This window comes from Amblyraja radiata, chromosome 3 (genome assembly GCF_010909765.2).
Source record: "Amblyraja radiata isolate CabotCenter1 chromosome 3, sAmbRad1.1.pri, whole genome shotgun sequence".
In the NCBI taxonomy this organism is placed as follows: Eukaryota; Metazoa; Chordata; class Chondrichthyes; order Rajiformes; family Rajidae; genus Amblyraja; species Amblyraja radiata.
The window spans coordinates 8,616,933-8,636,385 of NC_045958.1; the positions used below are offsets into that span (position 1 = coordinate 8,616,933).

Genomic DNA, 19,453 nt, shown 5'->3' on the forward strand with positions numbered 1-19,453 from the left:
TTTAAGAGCTTCTTCCCTGCAACAGTGAGACTCTTGGCCAAAACACAACAAAATGAACTGATGTCCTGATATAGTGTTTGTGCAAGTTACAATGCTCTATGTGTCTTCTGTGTGTCTTTTTTAATTTTTTTAAAATTTTTTAATTTTTAATTTTAATTTTTAACTTAACTTGACACTCTGAATAGCCGCACAAGAGTTCCTATGTGTGTAAGCACAAATGGCAAATAAAGTTTTTGACCTTTGACCTTTGACTTGTATGCTCCCTGGATTAGAGGACATTAGCTGGCAGGAGAGGTTGGACAAACTTTGCTTGTTTCATCTAGACCATTGGAAGTTGAGGGGAAATCTGATAAAGGTTTATAAAATGATGCGAGGCATAGATAGGGTGGACAGTCAGAACCTTTTCCCCAGGGTGCGAATGACAAAGACTTTATGTTCTGAGGGGTGTTGTTCAAAGGAGACGTGCAGTGCAAGTTTTTTTTTTACACAGAGCGTAGTAGATGCCTAGAACATTCTTCCAGGGGTGGTGGTGGCGGCAAATACAATTGAGGTGTTTAAGAGGCTTTTATATAGGCACGTGGATAAGCAGAGCGTGGAGGTGAAAGGTATAGAAGTGTGACAATGCACACCTCCAGATTCAGAGACAGTTTCTTCCCAGCTGTTATCAGGCAACTGAAGCATCCTACCACAACCAGAGAGCAGTGCTGAACTACTATCTTCCTCATTTGTGACCCTCCGACTATCCTTGATCGGACTTTGCTGGCTTTACCTTGTACTAAACGTTATTCCATTATAATGTATCTACACACTAAATGGCTCGATTGTAATCATATATTGTTTTTCTGCTGACTGGTTCGCATGCAACAAAAGCTTTTCACTGTACCTTGGTAGACGTGATAATAAACTAAACTGTGGGATTATTGATCACATTTATCACAATCATACAGACAAGATAGTTTAACTTGGCAACAAATTTCAGACCTCGGACTGACAATCAAGTGCCATTGTATCGTATTATGTTCGGCACAGATAATATGGGCTGAAGGGCCTGTTCATGTCCTATACTGTTCTCATTTATAATGTGGAAGGGTTGAAAGCACAGCTACTCTTGAACAAAGCACATACAACAGGCCTCCCATGAATATGGTAATAAGATATGGTAATTGAAACAAGTATATTCAGAACAAAACACTGATTAAGAAATATAACAAAGCAAGGATTGAATCATACAATGCGTCATGTCACGGAAGCAAATAAATTCTTGGAATCATAAGTAGGACTATTAAGAGTAAAGCTGGGTAATTATACCCTCCCTGGATGACATTTACAGGGCCCGATGTTTGTGCCGGGCCACAAACATCAAACAGGACTCATCCCACCCTGTTAACCACCTTTTCACTCTGCTGCCCTCTGGGAGGCGATACAGGTGTCTGAAGGCCCGCACTTGTAGACTAATTCACAGTTTCTACCCACGTGCCATAAAAGAACTAAACTCAAATAGATAACACTGCGGGCAACACAACACTATTCGTGGGGCAATAAAATGCGCAATATTTTTTATATTTCTATTGTTAGGTTATCCACTTTGGTGGCAAAAACAGGAAATGTGAGGTTATCCACTTTGGTGGCAAAAACAGGAGTGTAGACTATTATCTGAATGGTGGCCGATTAGGAAAGGGGGAGATGCAACGGGACCTGGGTGTCATGGTACACCAGTCATTGAAAGTAGGCATGCAGATGCAGCAGGCAGTGAAGAAAGCAAATAGTATGTTAGCATTCATAGCAAAATAATTTGAGTATAAGAGCAGGGAGGTTCTACTGCAGTTGTACAGGGTCTTGGTGAGACCATACCTGGAGTATTGCGTACAGTTTTGGTCTCCTAATCTGAGGAAAGACATTCTTGCCATAGAGGGAGTACAGAGAACGTTCACCAGACTGATTCCTGGGATGGCAGGACTTTCATATGAAGAAAGACTGGATAGACTCGGCTTGTACTCGCTAGAATTTAGAAGATTGAGGGGGGATCTTATAGAAACTTACAAAATTCTTAAGGGGTTGGACAGGCTAGATGCAGGAAGATTATTCCCAATGTTGGGGAAGTCCAGAACTAGGGGTCACAGTTTAAGGATAAGAAGGAAGTCTTTTAGGACCGAGATGAGAAAATCATTTTTTACACAGAGAGTGGTGAATCTGTGGAATTCTCTGCCACAGAAGGTAGTTGAGCCCAGTTCATTGGCTATATTTAAGAGGGAGTTAGATGTGGCCCTTGTGGCTAAAGGGATCAGGGGTATGGAGAGAAGGCAGTGATGGGATACTGAGTTGGATGATCAGCCATGATCATATTGAATGGCGGTGCAGGCACGAAGGGTCGAATGGCCTACTCCTGCACCCATTTTCTATGTTTCTATATTACCTATTTATTAATTTTATTTTATTAATTTCATTTACTGATCTTGCCGGTATATGAGAGTCAATGGTTGTTTGTGTTTTTGTTCTTTTAATCTTTTACCCCGCGTCTTCTTTGTATACCACTGAAGGAGATGCAATGAAATTTCGTTGCACAGTTGTGCAATGACAATAAACGTATTTGATTTGATTTGATTTGATTTGATAAGCTTCATTGTGATCTCACTATGTTGGTCACCAAACATTTTGAAGGATGCGAGGACAGTATTTTTTTAACCAGATTGACCGCTTTTTTTTTAACCAATTTTACCAGTAATCATACAGTGATTTTTTATGACCAGTTTAGGCCAGAGAAGTTGATGTTATTCTCCAGACAGATTGAAAAGACGTTGAGCAGAAATTTGACCAAGTGTACAATACTTTGAACAATTAGATAAGGTTCTTCCCAGCTGCTAACAGGCAACTGAACCATTCTCTCAGCAGCTAGAGAATGGTCCTGACCTCCCTCAATCTGACTTTATTGGATATTATCTTGCATTAAACATTATACATTTTATCCTGTATCTTGGATGGCTTGATTGCAATCATGTATTGTCTTTTCGCTGACTGGATAACATGCAACAAAAAGCTTTTCATTGTACCTCAGTAAACGTGACATGGCAAACTAAACTAATAAACAAGAATAACTATTCTCATTAGCTAATGGCACAACATTCAGGAGAGAGAGATCTCAAGCCTTGAATGTGAGGCAGAGTACTTTTAAGCATCAATTGGTAATAAGCTGAATTTGCTGCCTTTGAGAATAGTAGGAATGATGATAATGGATGCATTAAGGAGGAAATTGGATGGGATATGAGATAAATAAATAGGCACAGGATAATGGACATTGAATTGGGAAAGAAGCCATAAACTGCACACAATAAGGTACAACCGGATCGGTGGCAGCACTGTGGCATAGCGGTAGTTATAGCCTTAAGGGCCGGTCCCACCAGCATGCGATTGCATGCATCTAGCGCGACCAAATGTGGTCGCTTGAGTCGTAAGGCCTCGCTGGGCCGGTCCCACTTCCAAGCGCGGAGGCGTATGGAGCTGGTCCCGACATCGCGCGGGGCTCCGAAAATCCCGCACTGCCCGAAATCCTCGCCCGCCAACGGCCTGTCGGCTCGCAGGCGCATTGAGGGCGTACGCAGCGTCTCGACGGGCATACGCAGCGTCTTGACGGTGTACGCCTAGCGCGTGGCGTTGCGCGATGACTTCACCGCCCGGCGTGCCATTGCATGATGACGTAAACGCCCGGCGCCGTGCGACGTCCAAATTCAGTCGGCCCACCTCCTGCCCAGCTGATTGGTGAGTATGATGTCCATACAGGACCAGCCGCGCACAACTCCATACGTCTCCGCGCTTGGAAGTGGGACCGGCCCTGCGAGGCCGTACGCCTCAAGCGACCACGTTTGGTCGCGCTAGACGCATGCAATGGCATGCTGATGGGACAGGCCCTTTAGAGCACCAGAGACCCGGGTTTGATCCTGACTTCGGATGCTTGCCTGTACAGAGTTTCTATGTTCTCCCCGTGACCTGCATGGGTTTTTCTCCGAAATCTTTGGTTTCCTCTCACAGACCAAAAACGTCCACTTTTGTATATTAATTGGCTTGGTAAAAAATGTAAAATTGCCCCTAGTGTGTGTGGAGTAGTGTTAATGTGCGAGATCTCTGGTTGGTCCAGACTCAGTGTCCCGAAGCTCCTTTTTCTGCACTGCATCTCTAAATTATCTAAACAGAACATTCCCAAACACAGTGCCTTGAAGTTTCTCTGGACCAGTTCAAGTTCGTGAGTTTATTGTCATGTGTCCATGTATAGGACAATGAAATTCTTGCTTTGCTTCAGCACACAGAACATAGTAGGCATTTACTACAAAACAGATCAGTGTGTCCATATACCATGATATAAATATATACACACCTGAATAAATAGACTGATTAAGTGCAAATAACAGAAAATGGTTATTAATAATCAGAGTTTTGTCCGAGCCCGGTTTGATAGCCTGATGGCTGTGGGGAAGTAGCTATTCCTGAACCTGGTTGTTGCAGTATTCAGGCTCCTGTACCTTCTACCTGAAGGTAGCAGGGAGATGAGTGTGTGGCCAGGATGGTGTGGGTCTTTGATGATACTGCCACCAAAGACCCTGTGTTTGTGGAGTAGATGTTCATGTGTGGAGTGAAATGAATTGGTGTTTGTTGGTGCGGAGCAGGGTTGGCCTTGTGGATGTTGCTTGTTAAGAAATAAAGCATAATAAATAGACCCTTCACCCCACCGTAACATCCCAAATATTGGCATGAGTGGCATGAAGTGTCTGAGGTGTTCAGCTGTCTTTGTGAAGAGGAGCAGCACTGCCTTATGCTGTGTAGTGGAGCTGTGTACGTGGGTGTAGTTATACCTGCAGGAAGGGCGTGGCTGACAGAATGCCTCCACATTAGACTCTACAGTCTGAAGAAGGGTCTCCACCCGAGATGTCACTCATTCCTTCTCTCCAGAGATGCTGCCTGCCCCGCTGAGTTACTCCAGCATTTTGTGTATACCTTCCATTTAAACCAGCATCTGCAGTTCTTTCCTACACATTTTGTCGGCCCTACATTAATGGCAGCCTGCGGCCCACATTCTATGGAATGTTATAGCCCAGCATGCCATGGGTACACAAAGAGATTTGTAAATGTACAAGCTGTGAGATGACACAGAAAGACAGAAAGAGAGAGAGAGAGAGAGAGAGAAAGAGAGAGAGAGAACATCCTCCGTATCCAAAGGAAAACACCAACAAGCGCATGTAGGGCGGAACTAGGCAGATAACCACTGATAATAAATATCCAGAAAAGAGCACTAAATTTTTGGAATCACCTTAAATCTAGCCCCCCAGATACCCTCCAGTTTAATGCCCTTCAAACACAAGAGGGGAACCCAGAAAAGAGTTCCCTGTGTCAGTTGGTACTGAGACTAACTACCCCTATTCAGTTAAACCCTATCCAGTTAAACGCTGACCGGACTCAGATCAATACTGACCCCCAATCACCAGTTAGAGTGAACCAAATTATCAAACAATGTAAAGAATCGTATTTGGAACATTGGGATAAAGAAACCAAAAGCCAAAGCAGATTAGAATGTTACCGTTCCCTAAAAAGAGATTATAAATTGGCAGGCTATCTCTCAACTGTTAGAGACATAAAGCAGAGACAGACCCTCACCAAATACAGGTTAAGTGACCACTATTTGGCAGTTGAAAAAGGAAGACAGAAGAGATTCTGGCAACCAAGAGAAAACAGAATATGCGGCCACTGTTCGACAGATGAGGTTGAAACAGAGGTGCACTTCCTCCTAAAATGCAAAAAATTTGACAAAAGAAGGAAAGCATAGTTTGACAAACTCAGTGTGGCAACCCCTGATTTTAAAGAACTAGATGATACATCAAAACAAAGAATAATCCTTGGCGAAGGAAATACGGCACATCTTGGTGCACAATACGTAACAGCACGCCATAACCTGAAAGACGGTGATTGACCAACATGCACATATGTACGCACACACTAATTGACATTAACTAACACTAAGAAATTAATATTGAATTGCTAAACTTGCTATTGTGTTGTACTGCTTACAGCTGCAAGAACGTGTAGCAATCAATAAAGGGCTATCGGCCTATTGCAAGTTTATGTACAGGGACATATCTATCCATGCACTGTATACTTGTATTTATACTTATGCATTTCAAATATGTATGTCATGTTTTATACTTTGGCAATATAACAATGTTTTTTTATCATGCTAATAAAGTTTTTAAATTGAAAATTGAAATTGAATTGAGAGAGAGAGCTATACCTTGCTTCCCTGGTCTCTTCTGGCTTTGGACCATTCACCCAACTATCTGTAACATTCACAAGAAAGTAACATTTAAAGCCGCAAAGATCTGGTTGCAAACCCAAGGCCTTTGGAAATACCGAACAGTCAAAGGTCAATGAAAGAACAATTCAACCTGGTCAGATATGAAGAGCTGTTACAAAATATGTATAGATATGGAGAGCTGTTACAAAATATTGATGGCCACAGATTACAGTTTTACTGGAGTAGTTACAGTTATACCATCATCAAACATTGCCAAAGTCAAGGATAATGACTCTCACCTATTTCTAGAATCTACTTCTTTAGTCCATGTTCGGACCAAACTCTCTCAGCAAGCCCAGGCATTCCTTCTCTCTCCATCCCTCCCCCACCCAAGTTGCGCTAGCTTCTCATTTTCACCCTACAAACCGCTACAAATGGCCTGTTTCCTGCATCATCGTTACTTTTTGCACATCTTTCATTCATTGTTCTTTATCTCTCCACGTCACCGTCTATATCTCTCGTTTCCTTTATCCCTAACCAGTCTGAAGAAGGGTCTCGACCCGAAACATCAACCATTCCTTCTCTCCAGAGATGCTGCCTGTCCCGCTGAGTTACTCCAGCTTTTTGTGTCGCTCCAAGTTTAGTTTAGTTTAGTTTATTATTGTTACATGTGCCGAGGTACAATGTAAAGCATTTTGTTGCACGATATCCAGTCAGCGAAAAGGCCATATGTGATTACAATCAAGTGTACATATACAGGAGAAATGGTGTCATGTTTAGTGTAAGATAAAATCCAATAAAATCTGATTAAAGATAGTTTGAATGTCTTAAAATGATGATGTCCAATGGTGTACAGATCTGTCATTATAAATCCTAGTTACATTGTGCGGAGGAGCAGGTTAGTTATTACATATGGTGTTCAAGAAGGAACTGCAGATGCTGGAAGATCGAAGGTACACAAAATTGCTGGAGAAACTTCAATTCTTCCCTTCCCTCCCGCACCACCCCCTCCCTGGGCACTTTCCGTTGCAACCGCAAGAAATGCAACACCTGTCCCTTCACCTCCCCCCCTCGACTCCATTCAAGGACCCAAGCAGTCGTTCCAGGTGCGACAAAGGTTCACCTGTATCTTCTCCAACCTCATCTACTGCTCCAGATGTCAGCTGATTTACATCGGTGAGACTAAGCGGAGGTTGGGCGATCGTTTCGCCGAACACCTCCGCTCAGTCCGCAATAACCTACCTGAACTCCCGGTGGCTCAGCACTTCAACTCCCCCTCCCATTCCCAATCCGACCTCTCTGTCCTGGGTCTCCTCCATTGCCAGAGTGTGCAACAGCGGAAATTGGAGGAACAGCACCTCATATTCCGTCTGGGGACCTTGCGTCCGGATGGCATTAACATTGAATTCTCCCAATTTTGCTAGCCCTTGCTGTCTCCTCCCCTTCCTTAACCCTCTAGCTGTCTCCTCCCACCCTCCCATCCGCCCGCCCTCGGGCTCCTCCTCCTCCTCCCCTTTTCCTTCCTTCTCCCCCCCACCCCCCATCAGTCTGAAGAAGGGTTTCGGCCCGAAACGTTGCCTATTTCCTTCGCTCCATAGATGCTGCTGCACCTGCTGAGTTTCTCCAGCAATTTTGTGTACCTTAGTTATTACATATCACTGGAATAGTATCGATAGGCAAAGGTCTGTCATTTTATAAAACTCTGGTGTATTACAGGAGGCATAGGACATAGAGTCATATAGTGTGGAAACAGGCCCTTTTGCTCAACTTGCCCATGCCGACCAACATGCCCCATTTACAGTAACCCCACCTGCCAGCATTCGACCCATATCACTGTAAACCGATCCTATCCATGTACTGTACCTGTCTAAATGCATCTTAAATGTTGCATTAGTACCTGTCTCAACTACCTCCTCTGACAGCTCATTCCATACATTCCATACATTCCATACATTCCATGCAAGTTACGCCTCTGGTTCCGATTAAATAATTTCCCCCTCGTCTTAAACGATGTCATCTGGTTCACGATTCCCCTCCTCAGGGCCAAACACTTTGTGCATTTTTACCTGATCTGTCGCTCTCATGATTTTGTACACCTCTATAAGATCACCCCTCATTCTCCTGTGCTCCAAGGAATACAGCCCACTCAACCTCTCCCTACAGCTCGGGCCCTCGAGCCCTTGCAACATTTTCATAAATTTTTTCTGCACACTTTCCAATTTGACAGCATCTTCCCTATAACATGGTGACCTAAACTGAACACAATACTCTAAATGTGGCCTCACCAAAATCTTATAATAATTGTGTAGATTGATGATGCATGTGATTGGCGGGGTCTCACCTACCGCATGTTTCCCCTTTCGGTCCCCGCAAGCCTCTCCCGCGCCATTCTCGCCTCCTGGATCTCCGTCCCATCTTTCAGGAGAGGGAGGGGAGGGTTGGGTCCGAACGCGCTCGGACCACCAGACAGATATGGCGAGTATGGCATGGGTGCCCTTTCCACACTTAATCCCAAGGGGGAAGGATGTAGATTGATGATGCATGTGAGCCAATCACACATAAGCCAGCATCACTAATTCCACCCCTCTATAACACTTATACGAACACCCGCTCCCAGCACTTCAGTTCGAGCAGCCAGGATGCACCTGTTGTCCTCAACGCTGATAAATGCTCATTAAAGATGTGTTTAAATCACACACTGACTCTGGCTCTTGTTTACAAATTGCAACATGACCTCCACACTATATATCACGTACAGAACTAGTTGCGCTCGTTTCTTCCTGGCACTATCTGCAATTTCAAAAATATATTATAATGAGCTGTAAGATTCTCTGAACTACTGTCAAAGTCGAGAACTCTTCTCAATGAAGTTCAATCATGCTGGAGACAGATTCATTCAAAAATTCATAAGTTCTAGGAGCAGAATAAGGCCATTTGGTCCAAAAGTCTACTCTGCCATTCATTCATTCAGTTTACCACTCAACAGCATTCTCCTGCCTTCGCCTCTTTGTCCATGACATTGGTCGATGTGAACTTGAGAACAGTACTGATGGATAGTGGACGGAGTGGGGGAATATATCCAGTTACCAGACTTATTAGACTGGGACCTGTTTGCTAAGTAGATATGAACAGCTAGCTTCTTAAAACAATATGCTGAGCTCCACTCAATGTAATGACACACTGGTCAACCTGAGAGGTACCTTCAGCAACAGACTGGTTCCACCAAGATTCAGCACAGATCGCTACAGGTTCTTTTTCCCTTCTTCCAATTTGTCACTGTGGCTATCAAACTGTACAACTCCTCTCCCTTCGGTCATGGGGTAGACCGAGACTGACCCCCCCCCCCCCCCCCCCCCCCCCTCACCTCCTCCTCCCCAATCTTTGCACATCCACCAAGCCTTTCCGCTCGTCACTTTAATTCCATGTTTTATGTATTTTTAGTTTTTATGACTGTTGGCAGATCAAATTCCCTCAGGGATAAAGTGATATCGTATGGTATCGTAATGCCGCACATCAGAAGGACTGTTGCGACTTACACACAGAAAGTATATAAGTATTCCAAATTAATAAATAGTAAATCCTAGATTCATGGACCTATGTTTAGGGGCTTTACAAAATATCATGTTTACATAATCTGTTGTGCTGCTGCAAGTAAAGAATTCACTGTTTGGTTTTGGGACATAGGGAGGGTTCACGGCAGTCGGGTCACGACCAATGACCCGTACTCTTGCTACACTACGCCAACTGGAGTACACGCGATGAACTGTAGGTAGGCACTTACCATTGTTTCCAGCGTAGCGGGCCCATTAAAACCCGCCGAAATTGTCAATGTTTGCGCTGTAAATAATTATGTAAATCGGGGTAAGCGTGAGAGACATTTAGCCTACTTCAGAATTTCAAAAGTGAGGAGAAATGACGGTAGATAGAAGCGAGAGCTGAAGGGACAACAACAGCCAGAGTGCTTAGCAAACAGTGGCCGTTTGCTCACTCATTGCAACCAGTAAATTATCTAAATGGTGGCCGACTAGGAAAAGGGGAGATGCAGCGAGACCTGGGTGTCATGGTACACCAGTCATTGAAAGTGGGCATGCAGGTGCAGCAGGCAGTGAAGAAAGCGAATGGTATGTTAGCTTTCATAGCAAAAGGATTTGAGTATAGGAGCAGGGAGGTTCTACTGCAGTTGTACAGGGTCTTGGTGAGACCACACCTGGAGTATTGCGTACAGTTTTGGTCTCCAAATCTGAGGAAGGACATTATTGCCATAGAGGGAGTGCAGAGAAGGTTCACCAGACTGATTCCTGGGATGTCAGGACTGTCTTATGAAGAAAGACTGGATAGACTTGCTTTATACTCTCTAGAATTTAGGAGATTGAGGGGGGATCTTATAGAAACTTACAAAATTCTTAAGGGGTTGGACAGGCTAGATGCAGGAAGATTGCTCCCGATGTTGGGGAAGTCCAGGACAAGGGGTCACAGCTTAAGGATAAGGGGGAAATCCTTTAAAACCGAGATGAGAAGAACTTTTTTCACACAGAGAGTGGTGAATCTCTGGAACTCCCAGCCACAGAGGGTAGTCGAGGCCAGTTCATTGGCTATATTTAAAAGGGAGTTAGATGTGGCCCTTGTGGCTAAGGGGATCAGAGGGTATGGAGAGAAGGCAGGTACGGGATACTGAGTTGGATGATCAGCCATGATCATATTGAATGGCGGTGCAGGCTCGAAGGGCCGAATGGCCTACTCCTGCACCTAATTTCTATGTTTCTATGTTTCTATGTAAGGCATTATTTGTGTTTTTTCTTGATTCCTTTGGCATCTAAAAAGTTTCAGAAGTGATAAATCTGGCTGTAAATTTTTTAAATCGCCCATGGTTTTCAAGTGGGTTTTTACATACAAAATGAAAACGCCTCTGAAGCAAAATTTACAGCCAGATTTATCACTTCTAAGACTTTTTAGATAACAAAGGAATCAAGAAAAAACACAAATAATGCCTTACTGTTGATGAAATGCAGTGAGCAAACGCGATATTTCCCAATATTTTAAATCTCGATATCTGCACAACCTATGTTTACCAAGCACTTTAGCTGTTGTAGTCCCTTCTGAAGTTGGGTACATGACTCTCACGCTTACCCCGAGTTCTACAATTTTTTTCAGCGCAAAAATTCAACATTTTGGCGGTTTTTAACAGGTCGGAAAGTACGCGTTTTTTGCATTAATAACATATACCGGAAGTTACGGATGTCCTCCAGATGGATTGAGCGTCAAGCCCTATGTCCCAGTAACCATACGTGCAACCCCCCTATAATCAGTGTGAAGAAGGGTCTCGATCTGAAACATCACCCATTCCTTCTCTCCAGAGATCATGCCTGTCCCGCTGAGTTACTCCAGCATTTTGTGTCTATCTTCGGTTTAAACCAGCATCTGCAGTTCCTTCCTAACCAATAAAAACACTGGTGACTCTCTCTTCAGGCCACGATTTCCCCTCGGATACCAATGTGATATCATCTCATGGGATATTGTTTGTGTTATTTCACATGACGCCCACGGTTTACACGGATATGATGGGCCCTTTAACTAACTCCATGTTTCTTCCGGGATCTTTGTCAGAGTGGGAGGCTTTGCTATTCGGCCCCAGCTCTGACAAGTCAGGACCGGCTGAACAGAGAAATCCCAACAGCAGTGACTCATGATCAAGCCTGCCAGGAATCATAACACACACCAAGTGTTTCGAGGCTACACAAAATTGCTGGAGGAACTCAGCGGGTGCAGCAGCATCTATGGAGCGGAGGAAATAAGTGTTTCGAGGCGGCAGGGCGAAGCCTTTGTCTTTGTTTGCAGCGCCGAGCTGAGCCCACGCTATGTTACTCTGGGCTGCAAGACACTTCACATCCAGTGTGTGTGTATAGTGTGTGTGTGTGTGTGTGTGTGTGTGTGTCTGTGTGTGTGTGTGTGTGTGTGTGTTTGTCTGTGTGTGTGTGTGTGTGTGCCTGTGTGTGTGTGTGTGTGTGTGTGTGTGTCTGGGTGTGTGTGTGTGCCTGTGTGTGTGTGGCTGTGTGTGTGTGTGTTTGTCTGTGTGTGTCTGGGTGTGTGTGTGTCTGTGTGTGTGTGTGTGTGTGTGTGTCTGTGTGTGTGTGTGTGTCTGTGTGTGTCTCTGTGTGTCTGTGTGTGTGTGTGTGTGTGTGTGTCTGTCTGTGTGTGTGTGTCTGGGTGTGTGTGTCTGGGTGTGTGTGTGTGTGTGTGTGTGTGTGTCTGTGTGTGTGTGTGCAAAGCGAGGGGGGCTCACTCACTTACCCGTGCCAATCACCAGGTACTTGTGCTTGAAGTATCTCAGCTGCTGAGTGTACACCCGAGTGCGCCGGGATTTCCCAGTGCCGTGTCTTTCTGTCCAGCGCACATACTCCTCGCCTTTGGCGTGGATTTTCAGCACTCTCACCTCGGTGCGATCCGTGAGCTCCACTACAATGCGACCTGAGACCCATTCCCCGCAGGAGTAGGTAGGGCGGTCGTAGACGATCGATACAGCCTTCACCCTGCCCATGGCTGTGGCCACAGTGCACAGAGAAAGACAGTCCCGGGACCTCTCCCTGCGCCCAATAGCGAACAGAAGACAAGACTCTGAGGGCGGGTGCGAGGCTGAACATTGCGTGACAAGCTGCCAGTCTATATTTACATTCTAATTCCGCTCCGAAGAACTATTATTCCAAAATTCAAACATTTAGTACAAGATATGACAATGAAGAAAATGTATTTCCTGATCCTCTCATTTTTTGGGGGGGGAAGTTTAAATTGAACAACCCACTGAAAGACGTTTGCCTATTTCAAGTCTATTACAATGAGTTTGTATAAAATGTTTTATATGGGATCTGTAGGAGGCGCTGCCTCAAAAAGGCAGCCAACATCATCAAGAACCCACACCATCCTGACCACCAGGGCTGGATTAACCATTAAGCTAAATAAGCAGGTGCTTAGGGCAGCAAGGGAAGGGAAGCAGCACAGAAATGGCACAAAAGAAATCACTTTAAACTTGCTAAAATAATATTCGAAGTGGTTTATATGATCTGAACAACTATGCAACAAGGCAGGCTGGATGCCTTATCTCTACTAAGTATAGACGCAGATGTGTTACGTAAGATTAATTTTGAGGATCTGATCAAAGACTTTGCAATTTAAAAAAAGTAGTAGAAAACTTTTCAAATATAAATAAAGTGGAAGTATACAAAAATAAACATTGTTTTCCATCTTACTGTTCAAGAAGGAACTGCAGATGCTGGAAAATCGAAGGTACACAAAAAAGCGGGAGAAACTCAGCGGGTGCTGGAGAAGCTCCGACCTCTCTGTCCTGGGTCTCCTCCATGGCCAGAGCGAGCAACACCGGAAATCGGAGGAACAGCACCTCATATTCCGCTTGGGGAGTCTGCATCCTGGGGGCTTGAACATTGAATTCTCCCAATTTTGTTAGCCCTTGCTTTCTCCTCCCCTTCCTTAGCCCTCGGGCTGTCTCCTCCCATCCCCCAGCCCTCGGGCTCCTCCTCCTCCTTTTTTCTTCCTTCTCCCCGCCACCCCCTATCAGTCTGAAGAAGGGTTTCGGCCCGAAACGTTGCCTATTTCCTTCACTCCATAGATGCTGCTGCACCCGCTGAGTTTCTCCAGCTTTTTTGTGTACTTTCCATCTTACTGTTAGTTTTGTTTCATTTTGAAAAATAAAAATTTATTTTACGGTTTATTATTGTTTATATTTTGAATTACATATATATGGGAGCACCAAAATCTTTTTTAAGTGCTTAGGGCCTCTATGGGTCTTAATCCGGCCCTGCTGACCACACACTCATTTCACACCTGCCATCGGGAAGGAGGAATAGGCGTGTGAAAACGGTAACCTCCAGGTTCAGGGACAGCTTATTTCCAACAGGCACGGAAATCGCTATCAAAATATGGAGGGGACAGGGGGACACACAATTTCTTGCCGGCCGCAAGCGCATGCGCACACTCACACATACACAGGATTCGGAGGCTCAATCCAGCACTAAATGCAACTCAACTCTGCCTGTCTCACCGGGTTAACCTACAGCCCTGCCTGGACTGACGGGATACCAGCGCTGCTTCTCCGCACTGGCCGTAAACCTGGGCCATATTTCCCGCAAGTTTAGCGCTGCTCGGCGCCCTCGATCAGCAGTCCCACCCCCACTGTCTCGCGGAAAGCGGAGATTTCACCGGGTTCTAAAATCCGCATTACAATGGGGAGGAGCGTACCCACCTCTCAAAACGGGGGGGGGGGGGAGACATGTCCCCCCTGCCCCCCCCCCAGATTTCCGCCCCAGCATCAGGCTATTAAACATTACGAACACCAACGAAAATATGAATATTGTCTTTTTCCTTACACTGATTTCTAAAACTTTTTATGATGTTATCAATTGAGTAGATTGTTCACAGACCTGTTATTCTGCTGCAAGTAAAGAGTTTCAATGTTCCGTGTCGGTACACATGACAATTAAACATCCTTGACACTTTTGATACCACAAATACATGAGCCGTGCATGGCATTCCATGCCTTTATAGTGGCATAGGTCTACACATTCATGGTTATATCATATGCAGAAATTTGTAGTGAAGATAAACGCAAAATGCTGGAGTAACTCAGCGGGACAGGCAGCATCTCTGGAGACAAGAAATCCATTCCTTCTCACCAGAAATGCTGCATGACCCGCTGAATTACTCCAGCATTTTGTACCTATCTTTGGTGTAAACCTGCCTACACCTGTAAAATTTGTAGTGTTGCCACATTCTACCTGCAAGGAACCGCTGACACTCACGTCACCTTCTCTGTTGATACAAACTTCAAGTTTGCATCATATATGTAAGCCATCGATGGGATATGTAGGAGGCGCTACCTCAAAAAGGCAGCCAACATCACCAAGAAGCCTCACCACCCTGACCACTGGAGTGTACCTGAACAGTAAACTGGACTGGTCCAGGAACGCTGAGGCACTGTACAAGATGGGACAGATCCGGCTGTAATTTTTGAGAAGGCTCCGCTCCTTCAATGTCTGCAGGAAGATGCTGCAGATGTTCTAACAATCGGTGGTAGCCAGTGCCATCTTCTTCCCTGCCGTGTGCTGGGGCAGCAGGGCGAAGGCTGCGGACGCCTATAGGATCAACAAACTCATCAGGAAGGCTGGCTCCATCCTGCGGGGCGGAGTTGGATTCATGGGAGATGGTCTTGGAGGGGAAGATGCTCCTCAAACTGCAGAGATTCCTGGACAATACAGCTCACCCCCTCCATGACCCACTGGATTTCTCTGGAATTCTCTGCCACAGAATGGAGTTGAGGCCAGTTCATTGGCTATAGATGTGGCCCTTGTGGCTAAAGGGATCAGGGGGTATGGAGAGAAGGCAGGTACAGGATACTGAGTTGGATGATCAGCCATGATCATATTGAATGGCGGTGCAGGCTCGAAGGGCCGAATGGCCTACTCCTGCACCTATTTTCTATGTTTCTATGGTCAACCTGAGGAGTACCTTCAGCATCAGACTGGTTCCACCAAGTCACAGGACAGAACATCACAGGAGATCCTTCTTCCCTGTGGCTATCAAACTTTACAACTCCTTCCCCTTCTGCTGTGATATAATTCAATTTTTCATGTATATTGTGTTTTATGACTGTTGGCAGATTAATTTCCCTCCTGGAATAAATTAAGTTCCATCGTATCGTATCGTAATTGTACAACAGGCTTCAACTGTGGACCCAGCCATTCAACACCATTTGGCAGCAGGACCTTAGGTTGGAGCTCTTTCCCCACAAGATCTTATGTTAGCTGCACAAGCTATAATACATCCTTTATTATTACACATTCCTCTTTAAGGGAATGTGCCAAACTGGGCTATTTCCTTGAAGTAATCTTCTTGTACAAATTTCAAGCACACCAAAGTGTGTCTTTCACTGAGTTGCTGATCTTCCTGTAACACTTCACATTTGGCTTATTATGCATTCCTGGGAGCAGTCTGTAGGTCAGAGAATCCTCTGCTAAGTAGCTGCTCAGGATGAGTTTCAACGAGGATCTATTCCATACCTTCTTTGTAAATCCACAGTTCACAAAGAGGTGATCAATCATCTCATCCTTCATCGTAGCTCCCTCGAGGATGTGTGCTTTGTGGGCAAGGTACTGGTTATGTAGGAAAGGATCTGATGGGCACGGTAAACTATCCGTTTTCTATCATTGTCATATTGGGACGGTTTGTTGTTTAAAATAAGCCCATGTTATCCTAACCATGTGAAGATATCAGAAACACCTTTCAAGTCCCAGCACAAATCTGGTTGTCATATCTTATCAAATCCTGGACTCCCAGCATTCTACACAGGTGGTTTTAAACTAAATAGGGAGCGGGTGGGAGGGAGGAGGGGGGTCAAATGGGATAGTTAAGGACAGAGTTAAAGGGAAAGGGAGTAAAGGGATAGTTAATGACCCTAGAATTAATGGGAAAGAAAGCTCACAAAGTGATAGGAGAGTATGGCCAAGTGTAATAGGTATCGATGTGAAAGATGAGATGCGTAAGGAATTAAAAGTATTGTATATGAATGCGCGAAGTATAAGGAGTAAAGTAGATGAGCTTGAGGCTCAGTTAGAGGTTGGTAGGTATGACATTGTGGGGATTACTGAGACGTGGCTGCAGGTGGATCGGGCCTGGGAACTTAATATTCAGTTTTAAAAAGGGAGGGAGAGAGAAAATGGGGAATTATAGACCAGTTAGTCTAACGTCGGTAGTGGGGAAACTGCTAGAATCAGTTATTAAAGATGGGATAGCAGCACATTTGGAAAGTGGTGAAATCATTGGACAAAGTTAGCATGGATTTATGAAAGGTAAATCATGTCTGACGAATCTTATAGAATTTTTCGAGGATGTAACTAGTAGAGTGGTTAAGGGAGAACCAGTGGATGTGTTATATCTGGACTTTCAGAAGGCTTTCGACAAGGTCCCACATAAGAGATTAGTATACAAACCTAAAGCACACGGTATTGGGGGTTCAGTATTGATGTGGATAGAGAACTGGCTGGCAGACAGGAAGAGTAGGAGTAAACGGGTCCTTTTCAGAATGGCAGGCAGTGACTAGTGGGGTACCGCAAGGCTCAGTGCTGGGACCCCAGCTATTTACGATATACATTAATGATTTGGACGAGGGAATTGAATGCAATATCTCCAAGTTTGCGGATGACACTAAGCTGGGGGGCAGTGTTAGCTGTGTGCAGGATGCTAGGAGGCTGCAAGGTGACTTGGATAGGCTGGGTGAGTGGGCAAATGCATGGCAGATGCAGTATAATGTGGATAAATGTGAGGTTATCCACTTTGGTGGCAAAAACAGGAAAGTAGACTATTATCTGAATGGTGGCTGATTAGGAAAGGGGGAGATGCAACGAGACCTGGGTGTCATGGTACACCAGTCATTAAAAGTAGGCATGCAGGTGCAGCAGGCAGTGAAGAAGGCGAATGGTATGTTAGCATTCATAGCAAAAGGATTTGAGTATAGGAGCAGGGAGGTTCTACTGCAGTTGTACAGGGTCTTGGTGAGGCCACACCTGGAGTATTGCGTACAGTTTTGGTCTCCTAATCTGAGGAAGGACATTCTTGCCATAGAGGGAGTACAGAGAAGGTTCACCAAACTGATTCCTGGGATGTCAGGACTTTCATATGAAGAAAGACTGGATAGACTCGGTTTGTACTCGCTAGAATTTAGAAGATTGAGGGGGGATCTTATAGAAACGTACAAAATTCTTAAGGGATTGGACAGGCTAGATGCAGGAAGATTGATCCCGATGTTGGGGAAGTCCAGAACAAGGGGTCACAGTTTAAGGATAAAGGGGAAATCTTTTAGGACTGTAATGAGGAAATCATTTTTCACACAGAGAGTGGTGAATCTGTGGAATTCTCTGCCACAGAAGGTAGTTGAGGCCAGTTCATTGGCTATATTTAAGAGGGAGTTAGATGTGGCCCTTGTGGCTAAAGGGATCAGGGGGTATGGAGAGAAGGCAGGTACAGGATACTGAGTTGGATGATCAGCCATGATCATATTGAATGGCGATGCAGGCTCGAAGGGCCGAATGGCCTACTCCTGCACCTATTTTCTATGTTTCTATGTTATACATCCTATAGAAAGGACAGGCAGGTGGGCAGAGGAGGGAGGGTAGCTCTGCTGATGAGGGATGGAATTCAGTCCCTTGTGAGGGAAAACATAGGGACTGACGAGGTAGAATCACTGTGGATTGAGTTGAGGAATTGCAAAGGCAAGAAGACACTAATTGGTGTTATCTACAGACCCCCAAATAGTAGCCCGGATGTAAGGTGTAAGTTGCAGCAGGAGTTAAAACTGGCATGTAACAAAGGTAATGCCACTGTGGTGATGGGGGATTTCAACATGCAGGTAGACTGGGAAAATCAGTTTGGTTCAGGACCCCAAGAAAGAGAATTTGTAGCGTGCCTCCGAGATGGATTCTTAGAGCAGCTTGTAATGGAGCCGACCAGAGAAACGGCAATTCTGGATTTAGTGTTGTCCAATGAACCAGATTTGATAAGAGAACTAGAGGTAAAGGAACCTCTTGGAGGAAGTGATCATAATATGATTAGTTTTAATCTGCAATTTGAGAAGGAGAACGTTAAATCGGAAGTGTCAGTGATGCAGTTGAACAAAGGGGACTATGAAGGCATGAGGGAGGAGCTGGCCCAGGTAGACTGGAAAGGGATCCTAGCAGGAATGATGGAGGAACAGCAATGGCAGGAATTTCTGGGCATAATCCGGAAGACGCAAGATCATTTCATTCCAAAAAGGAAGATAGATTCCAAGGGTGGTAGGAAGCAACTGTGGCTGACAAGAGAAGTTAGGGATAGAATAAAACTAAAAGAAAAGATGTATAACACAGCAAAGAGTAGCCGGAAGCCAGAGGATTGGGAAACTTTCATAGGACAACAAAAGGAAACAAAACGGGCAATACGGGCTGAAAAGATGAAGTACGAGGGGAAGCTGGCCAGGAATATAAAGAAGGACAGTAAAAGCTTCTTTAGATATGTTAAGCGAAAAAGAGTAACAAAGTCAAATGTGCTTCCCTTGAAGGCAGACACGGGTGAAATTATTATGGGGAACAAGGAAATGAGTATTGTGTGCAGTTTTGGTCCCCTACTTTGAGGAAGGACATT

The 19,453-nt window shown here is 44.8% G+C and overlaps 1 protein-coding gene across 3 annotated transcripts in view; it reads right to left on the reverse strand.

Annotated features, from left to right (window-relative positions):
- The window catches only part of LOC116970777 (arrestin domain-containing protein 3-like), an 82,981-nt gene that overhangs the window by 55,726 nt on the left and 7,802 nt on the right, over positions 1–19,453 (reverse strand). The window contains exon 1 of one of the 3 annotated variants that reach the window (XM_033017274.1): positions 12,563–12,927. The exons of 1 other annotated variant lie outside the window; for it this stretch is intronic. In XM_033017274.1, the coding sequence (XP_032873165.1) occupies positions 12,563–12,912 (350 nt within the window). In that variant the 5' untranslated portion in view covers positions 12,913–12,927. Of the gene's footprint in view, positions 1–12,562; positions 12,928–19,453 lie in introns of those variants that run through there. One more of the 3 variants, XM_033017275.1, reaches the window with a different exon arrangement.